At 39.4% G+C, this 9,927-nt stretch overlaps 1 protein-coding gene across 1 annotated transcript in view; it reads left to right on the top strand.

Moving 5' to 3' along the window:
* The first annotated feature begins 8,450 nt into the window (after positions 1–8,450).
* Positions 8,451–9,927, top strand: part of PRUNE2 (prune homolog 2 with BCH domain) — a 143,527-nt gene continuing 142,050 nt past the window's right edge. The window contains exon 1 of the mRNA XM_067316050.1: positions 8,451–8,646. Within this exon, the coding sequence (XP_067172151.1) occupies positions 8,451–8,646 (196 nt within the window). The remainder of the gene's footprint in view (positions 8,647–9,927) is intronic.

The raw sequence follows: 9,927 nt of genomic DNA, 5'->3' as shown, positions 1-9,927 counted from the left end.
TGCATAATAGTGAAATAAACCTTTCATTTCAGTTCTCAGCAGAGGGCTTTAAGATGCTGATTCTCTAATTGTAGCTTTTGATACTGGTGTTCTTCATCGTACAGAAAGTAGCCCTGAATAAATAAAATACTCTGTAGTATTTTGGAGTCTCTGTTGTTCCTCTGGTTGACTTAGATTACACACAATAAAGTGTGTGTGGGTGTTTTTTTTTTTTTGTAATATGTATTGGTTTTATTATAATGTGGTGATTTGAAGGCAGAAGCTTGAATAGATCCATTTTTTGCTCTTCCACAGTTCTTATTCATTTCTCTTCTTCTGCAGCTCTTATCCATAATGCGACTTCATGCATCCAAAACAAGAGAGCTTGGCTTGCAGTGCAAAGATTGACATTTAATCTGTTCTTTCCATTTGAGAATAGGAATGTCCTTAGTTGAAAGAAAAAGTTGTTTCTAGAGCTGCACAGGGAAGCTTCTTCAACAGCTGCCTGCACTGTATTGGTACTGTGGGTATGTAGGGGAGTTTGAATAAATATTGTAATTAGGAACATAATAGCACATTTTGATTGCTTTAATAAATAATGCCAACATGAATCTCTTCTTAGTGGTAACACTAATGATCATTAATGGCCAAGATTGTTAGCTTTACAGTATGAATTCTTAGTTGAAAAGCCTATGTCTTTTGAGTAAAAGACACACTATTATTAAAACAGAAAATAAATGCAGAACTTTTGTCATTAATCTCATGAGCCTATGATAATCCTCAGGAATACAAAACACAAATAACAGAAAAGATTCCAAACCTGTTGTCTTTGGTTTTTGCACAATAGTAGTAGGAAACCACATGGTCACAGCTGGGTTTCTTATGAGCACGTTTACTAATTTGCATCCAAGCTACCTTTGTGCTTCTCTGTGGTTTCTAAAACACACGGAGTACCAGAAGAGATTTTACACTTCTCAAAAGGGATATTACCCAGTGCTGATACTAAAGGCTTGAGGTAGTGTGAATAAAACAGAGTGCCTTAAATGGCTTGTGTTAAATGCACCTTTGGCAAGCTCAGTTATATACAGGTGCATGCATTCATTTGGGCTGAGCATTTAAAAATAAAATAATGCTAGACTTTTTTTTTCCTTTGTGTGCTATTGATTAAAGAAGTGGGAGGCCTTAAACCATGCTTTTGGCAGAACATCTTTTAGGCTGCTTTCCTTTGGAAATGGTTACTTGCATGTCTGTTACTCTTTTCCAGCAATGACTTTTGAAAATGTTGACCAATTTCAGTGAAGAGTTTTCCACAGATTTAACTTGGGGAGAGGAAAAAGTTAATTAAAGACTGAAGATGAATTTCCCTTTAATAAGGCTCAGATAACCCATCAAGATAGAGTGATGTGAAGACAATGTCAGCCATCAAAAGTCCACAGACTTCACATTTAGACATCATAAAATCCTCTAAAGGAAATATACCTGTTCTTGGAGGACACTTTGGTCTACTGTTTTGTGCTGCTCATGCAGCCCTTTGTTTTTTTTTTGCAGAATTCCTCTCCTTGAATGTAAAAGGACGTTTGAAACAGTAGAATGCTTTACTGTCATTAAATATACAGAATGCTACAGATGAAGTCTTACGGATTCTCTTTGGCTAGTGTCTCTACAGACACTCTACAAAACATGTGGAACAATGTGCTTTCTGGCATCTTTTCATCAACAAATTCATCCAGCTAAGAGTATTGGAATCACCTGTAGGAACAGGGACATGCAGCTCACTAATGTTATTAACTGACGTTGCTTATGTGACATTGGCTGCGCTTTGTTTATAAAAGAGACACCCATAACAGATAATGTTTCATATAACTTGTGTTCAGAAACTTTCTTGCATCTTTTCTAGAACACATTGGTATTTCTCTTATGATACAGGGAGAACCATAGGCTTTCACGAAGCAACATCACTACCTCCAGGATTCTGTGATCTTTTATCTAGTCTGTTAGTGACAGGGCTATAGTAAATCTGTATTGAGACTTCCACCTGTAGCCTGTGAGACACTTAGTGCCTTCCTATAACCTGACAGAACATTTGCAACTATATGTTGTTGGCTTTATTCTCAGCCATAATATAAATTGCTTGCTGGAACATGTGAATAAATCTTTCTGCTAGTGCATTTGTTGCAGGATAAGATTCTGATGGGACATATTTCAGACCATTTCTCTTTGTAAACAACTGAAGCTCTTCTTATGTTAACTGAATTCCATGATGACCTGAAATTTGTTCAGAAACTTCATTTTTCAATAATTACAGTTAATTTCAACATCTATACTGAGTTACAATCATACAGTATACTTCAACTCATTTAGAATGTGCATCTTTGGATGCAGAAGTCTTTGGTATTATCTTCAGAAGATGATGATTACCCTTTTTGAATGACCGGCATATTTTCTGTGTGCTTCAATTTGTTACTGTTTTTTTTTCAGTTAACAGTCATATGTATTGTGAGCATTGTGAGCACATTGTAGTTGGGTGTTGCCAGTCTCTTCTGTTTAACCCCAGTTTATCTGATGTTGTTGAAGCTCCCTGGGGTTTTTAACAACACTCATCATTGATAATGATGATGTTTAGTACCATTTTTAGGGTTAAATTGAATTTAGTAAATTTTTTTTTTCCTTGCCATACAATAATTCCCTTAAACTCTTCCAAACTGACAATATTTTAATTTTACTTAATTTAGCCATATATAAATAGTTGATTTATTATTTCATTCCATATATAAAAGTGGAAATATGCTGCAGCGGTTGATGGAATAGAACACTTAACAGCCACAGTCTTAGGAAAAACACAGACTTATGCTGCTTTTGTAGGCACTGAGGAAGGGAGCAAGTTATGTTATTTCCTACCACAGTGAGATGTCCACCTTTAAATCAGCTATACTGTTGCCACTGTATACTGTTTAAGTCTGTTGATGCAAACAGTCCAGTCTTCAGCTAATCTGTCAAGCGTATCTACTTTGCCCACATGGAAGTTTTAATAACTTTTGAAAAGTTGGACTGAACATCTTATTCACTTTTCCTAATAGCTGATAAATGTTGCTTAGTTTCACCTTTCTAGATTTTGTGGTTATATTTCATCACTGAATTCCTGGAATAAAATAGTTTTCTCAGTGGCAACTGTTGCATACATTACCTTTACCCAGCAGCTATGCATAGAGTAACCATAACATAGCAAGCTGGGCGTGAGTGTTCCAGAATACTTGTCTGTAAAATGTAGCATATTTATGCCAGGTATTCAGGTGAGGTATACAGGAGTCAGCAAGTGTCACTGAGATTTAAAAAGAAGGGCAGTATGTTGGAAGTTCTGCACATTTTTCTAATGTGATCTGTTAGTCTAAAACAAGATTACCACTTCCTCTCTTCCCCTCACTTGCATCTCCAGATTGTCTTGGCCTTCATAATTCTACTACTGTATTTATATGCTTCACTGAAAGAATCAGATTTCATTAACCCCCCCCCCCAAATATGATTACATTTCTCCTTTTAAATATCCTTCTCCCTTCAAAAGAAGATAATATCAACTACGGGATGCTCTTTACTGTACTTTATTAATCCTTTAGAATATTTTTACTAACTGATATTCAGGACCTGCATAGTGAATGCTCTTTTCCTTCCAGATAAGGAAACCCTTGATCTCCTTTACAGCCTGCACAAGCTTTAATTTTAGCCTTGGAATATCTAGAAACTATTCAGTGTTGTTCTCAAGGCAGAGGTCCTATGAATTTGTGAAATATGTATGAAGTTCAGCCTTCATTGTAAGAATATACTGGCATTTTGGTATCCTTTCTATAGAAATAATGGCAGTTAATTATGATACTTGTCTGTGGTCAAGTGAAATGAGAAACCTTGGCTAAAAATTATTATTTAGGACAAATTTTTTATAAAATGATATTCTAGTAATTAAGTAATTTATAACTTTAAAATTACTTTTAGCTGATTTATGACTAACACTTTCATACTTGGTCAGCTTGCAAAATGGGAAGTACTTGTATTATGCCCTGGATTTCAGATAGTAACCCAAATAATATTAAGTGAAATGTCCATAAATAATAATAAACTTACTGTATGCAATTGATTAATGCTAATCCATAAAGTAACAGATACTTTATCTGTCATTTACTCTAATTTTCTTATAGTTAGCTTAGAAATACCTTGTGCTCAATGCAGCATAGAATCTTTTTGTCAAGGGCATGTGACTTGGGTGAAATAGTTGCTGCTGAGAAAGGAAATCTGACTTTAAGGACTCTGACCCATGTGCACAGAAGCAAAGAATATTAATGATTTAAGTCTAGTGGTTTAAGCCCTTTCCCTGTATTTTGACAGAGATTACTTTCCCTTGGAAGCATTCTTTCTCCCAGGTTTAAACTAAGATACCAGTGAACTGCAGTGTAATGGGAGTAAATTCCTTTCTGCTAACTCCCTGGTGAGGGCAGGTGAATGGGAGGATTGATAACAGCTTTAACCTGCATAGCTGATCAGCTGAGCACATCTACTGGAATGACAAGCTTTTGACTCAGGACTAGGTGATTGCAAGTAGTCTGTGTTCAAGCTGTACAAGTAAAGTGAAGCACTCTGGCTCCAAGTAGATTGATTGGTCGAACAGTTAGGGAAGTATTCACTCCAGGCATGTAATTTGCCTAAGTTAAAGGCTATCAGTATAACTGGTATAAAGAAAGAGGCAGCAGCACAGCAGGTCAAGTTATATAATAACCTGACTTAGTACTCAATTGTGTTTAAATTTGATGAACAACCTGGGAACCTGATTTCCTTGGACTTGGTGCTAGTGGGAGATGAAGCTGGCCTCTATCTGCTCACCCTCTTTATTTCATGTTTTTTGGGACAGATCAGAGTTTGGAAGGGGACTAAACCTGTAGTTCTATTGTTCGGGCCTGTCAGCCTGTACTTTCCCGCAAAGAAAGTCATTGAATCAGCCCTTGTTTGGGATACCTCCAAGTGCTTTTGGTATTGATTCAATGGTGCTTTTCCTTTTGAATTAGTAGTCAGCCTTGGCTCAAAAACATGTTCTCTGGTGTCCCACTCAGTTGTGTATGGAGGAACAGAACTGATAATTACTGTAACACAAGAATTATGTGATATTCACAGCTCAGGTGAGATTAATTCATTCAGTCTTTGGAAACCTCAGCAGATATTTGTAGTAGGTCTTTAGGAGTGATGTCTTAGCCCAGGCATGGCCTTTCTTTCCTCTTTCTTTCCCTCTCAGAAAGAAAACAGCACCTTCATTTTTACCATACTGAGTCTTTCATAAGAGCAATGGGGACGGTTAAAAAGCTTTGACATTGGAATTTAAGATTGGGAATGAAGTAACTGAATAACTAACCATGACCCCTTGGAGAACTTCATTTCCTGTTGGTACTTGATTTACACTGGGGAACCCATGTTGTCTGGTATCACGTAGTATGTATGAGGATGCAAGGCTTTACTAATATATTTTATATATGATGCAAATGACTTTTCCCTGTATGATTACAGTGGAGATTTGAGGAGCTCTTTAGAATGTCATACTGTCTAAGGCACTGTCTTTCTTCAAAATCACTATAGTTCTATAGGACACAGACAGAAAACAATACTGCAAAGTCATCATAAATTCTTGCTTTCTTTAGTAATGGCTGAAATTAAAAACTGAACTTTTCCTTTGCCACCTGAATAGAGAAACATGCACTTCCAAACTGTGTTCTCTCTCAGAAGCAAGTCATTATTTGTACCTACATATTCAGAAGCACAAAAATGTACAAAGCAGAACTCATTGTTCCTAGGCTCTGTTATCTCTCTATCTCTGTTCAATGGCAAGAGGTGTTGTAAATGTGCTAGTAAACACACAGAAATTAAGCTGTGCTCAGCAAGACTGTTTTTTAAATAATTTAAATCCACAAATGAGATGTGGAATGAACTCTTGCTTTGATACATGTACATGAGTCCTACTGATTTCGTAAGGAGTTATGTGTGCACATCAAGGGAAGAACTCCCTCTAGGAAGAGCTTCTGGAAGATTGAGAATTGATTTTGTTTAGGTATATCAGAAAGATGAACAAACAAAATAATCTGGGCCCTGATTCACCTCTAATGTAAGCTTTGGTAAAGCAGGGGTAATTTAGTGGCTGCCAGTGGGGTAGAAAAGAGGAAAATCAGGCTAAGAATTTTCCATAAAATATTAAGCAGATACAAACAGCAGTCCTCTGTTTACAGTTATGCATAATGGGATGTGAATAATTACACAGTTTCAAGAGATTTGTATTTTTCAGAACATATCTCTTACAAATTCTTTCCTTTTCCTTTCTGTTTTATATTTTGTTTTAACGAGGTGGCATTTTACAGATATTAAGCTGTAAACAAGGAGCCCAAAAGCATTCTGTTGTGTTTCAGCACTGCTGTATTGGGGCCATCTTTGGATTGCCAGCATGTAGATCACAAAGAATCCAAGAGATTCTTTGTCAGGACCTTTTAAACTCAGTGCAAGACCACGTGGATATTACAGCATAGAACATATGTTTATGGATTGTGCCCATAACCACAAACGGAGACCTGCTCAATGCATGTGCAAAGAAGTAAATAGTCAAAAAAACTTTATTTATGGTATATAGGAATAAGTGCATTTACTGGTATGAAAGAATACAACTTTGCTTGCTGTTTTGCAAATACAGCTTTTTATCGTCCATCAGTTATTTGCTATCAAAAGTCTGCCTTCGGTCACTATAGTCTTTTCAATATGTATGCAGCAAAAATAACTACTTTAAGCACGAATTTCCCAAACTTCAGTTTCTTGCTGTAGCAGGCTAGATTTTTTTCACTTGTTTTGCAGACTTTGCTGAAGAGAAATATATATTTTACTCCATTTGCAAGATCATATTGATTTCTTATTTGGCAGAAAATTTTAGTAGACCTCCATTCTGCATCTCAAATTGTGCAGCAATTCCTGTATTGCAATACTTCAGTTTCATTTTTAAGATCTAAGTGTGAGAATACATTGTGCAAAATTTGTAATCTTTCAATAGGTCTCCTTTTCTATAGAATCATGATAAATGCAAATTCAGATAGTCATTATGCAATGTGTTTCAGAAAAAGAAATGTTCCAGTAAATGTAGCAAAATTCAAATTTTTTCTGTAGAACAGTGTAGCTTATAATACTTTTTTTCATGTCATTTGCACTGAGCTTCACTCTACTATAATATTTTAATGAAGATTTACCATTCAGTTTTGAATGGTTATGATATATATGTGTTTTTTTTTTCCTGTTCCCCAGAGCACTTTAGAACAGGAACATATGACTAGGCAGAGCAGATTGGTCATGATGGGCAATTCAGTAATAGGATCTGCAAGATATCATGAAAGAATTAGTAAATCAAATGAGAGTGAATTAGACCCACAAGAAAAAGTTTGTTAATAAGGAAGCAAAAGCTTTTAGCCTTTACAGTAATATCTTCAGTGAGCTGTAAAATAATACATGAGAGAAAAAAATCCCAGATCTCTTAGCACTTTAATATATTAATAATTAGCCATTGCTAACTCCAGAGTGAAGCACAACTTGATAGGAATAATAAAACAATTTAGGTTAGTTATTTATACTTTATAAAGGAAACAGTGAGTACTACAGGTGTGAGCATTGGAGGAAGCTACAAATCCGGCAGCTGATTTCCAGGTCTGCTCTATGCTCATTGTATGACCTTCCATTGACTTCTGCAGCCCTGGGTAGGGACTGCAGCAGCTTGGCATTTCTCTTTATTTCTCTATAAAGTGGATGCTGTGCTAACAGGCTGCTTGTCTGGTGCTCGGTTAAATATGTAGGTACGAAAGGTGATTGAGGGTGTTACAGTTAGGGAGGATGACCCTGGGTCTGGGTTTCTGGTGCCTAGTCTACGGCAGGGTTTCCTCCAGAGCAGGTTCCTTTGTGCCAAGGGGTGTGCCAAGGGTCATCGCTCCTGAACTGTGCGTGCCCTCCACCTTTCCACCCTGAGTTTTGCCATCTGTAAAATGGGAGCGCTGGGAAAGCCCTGCCTAAGGCCTCCCTGCGGTCACTGGTTCGCACCTGTTGCTTTGCGCCCTGAGGTGTTACAGAGGGGCGAATGTGATTTATTTCAGTAGCCCACTCCTTAAATCTAGTAAATTATTCAAAGAGTAAGTTAAAGCATTTAAAGGGCTGAAAGCACGCGCAGAGCAGCGGGGAAGGCGGCCGCGCCGCCAGGAGCAGCAGGCTGCCGGCCGCTCCCGCCGCCGCCGCCGCCGCCCGCGGCCCGGGCTTGCGGCCCGGCCTGACGTCACCGCCCGCGGCGGGGCGGGGCGGTGCTCCGGGGCGGGGCGGGGCGGTGCTCCGGGGCGGGGCGGGGCGGGGCGGGGCGGTGCTCCGGAGCGGGGCCGGCGGCGGGTCGCGGCGGGGCTCGGCGGGGCGCGGTGCCGCCGTGCCGCACCATGGAGGAGTTCCTGCAGCGCGCCCGGGCCAAGCTGGTGAGTGGCGGCGGCGCCAGAACTTCGCCCGAGTTGCGGGCAGCTGCGGGGCGCAGCTCGCCCCGGGCGCCCCGGGCGCAGCGCCCAGAAATGCCCCGCGGCAACTTTGTAGGCAGCGCGGGCATCCGCGGCGTCGATGGGCAGCGCGGGCTGCGCTGGGGCTGGTGACCTTTGCGTGGGCTGCGGTATATTTTGGAGGTGTTTTCTTCTCCTACAAGTCGCAGCCCTGTAATTATTGCTGAATAATGCTCTGTTTCGTGGATGTACGGACCCAGGTTTGAAAGGCATGTAGGGGGTGGCAGGGTGCCATTTCGGGATTATTTGCGGGTTTGTAGAGTCTTTGAGATGCATCAAGTTGCACAGTTGAGCAGGGAAAAAATTATGTAAGAAGACAGAAAAACTGTCCCATGTAATTTCTGTGATTTGAATGTCACTGAGAGTGCTGGCTAAGTTTGGGTAAGACAGACTTAAAATAACCAAGGAATCTGCAGAGGTAATTGCAGTTCAGCTCCATATCTATGTCTTATCTACTGTAGGTAGGTAATACTGTGTTAGAAGTCACATATGCGTATATGGCCAATTTTCAAATGAGTCCATTTGTTGGGTTGTGCTGAAACTGTGGTGCATTTATATTGTTTACAGTGGCTGATGGTCTGGCCCCAAACAGTACATGCATGTTTTTTTTTTTCCTTTACGTGCAGTGCCACAGTAGGATGTTTTAAGGCTGGGATGATTTGAGCCCCTCTTGTTTCCAGTTGTGAGGGCTGATTATCTGGGCAAAACTCCGTTTCACGGTTGTTACTTTTTGTAGACTGCCTGCGCTCCTGCTAGCTGCCCCAGTTCTCAGAAGTAGGTTCAGTTGCGGGGCTAATAATGGGTTAATAAAACAATGCCCCTGAAGTCTCGTGGTTTTGCCATGTATTTTATGGCACTTGGGGCCTATATGCTTGCAGTTGTTTTTTTTCCCCCCTTTGGAAAGCTGCTATAGATAAGTTCACTGTTGACATTTAGGATAGTAGGGTCTTCCTGGTTTTGTAGGCCTGTTATAAATCTCTGTGGACTGAGCAACCATAAAACAAAGACACTCTTTCCTATGGACATTATGCTCTATATGTAATAATTTGTAAAGAATGGTGTGTTCTACCATCTTTTGTTATCTCGCGGATGTTAGAAATCAGAGTGCAAAGGCACTTTTTGGAGGAATGGCAAAATGGAAGAGAAAATGAATCCCTTGGTGGCTCCCTGAATATTTAACTTTGTGGTGGCATATATTAGGGTAAACTTCAGGTATGTCATCTTGATGACATGGCAGCTAAAATCTTCTACTGTGGGTTTACAGGAGTTTGTAAAGCATTTCCCTTATGTTCTTATGTAAACAATCTAAATTTCAGTAGCCCTGTTAAAAAATATTACATAGTGCAGTTGCAAACACTTAATACAC

The sequence above is a fragment of the Apteryx mantelli genome, chromosome Z (genome assembly GCF_036417845.1).
Source record: "Apteryx mantelli isolate bAptMan1 chromosome Z, bAptMan1.hap1, whole genome shotgun sequence".
Classification (NCBI taxonomy): Eukaryota; Metazoa; Chordata; class Aves; order Apterygiformes; family Apterygidae; genus Apteryx; species Apteryx mantelli.
The sequence above is the reverse complement of the archived record's forward strand: the minus strand, read 5'-3'. Positions and strand labels throughout refer to the sequence as shown.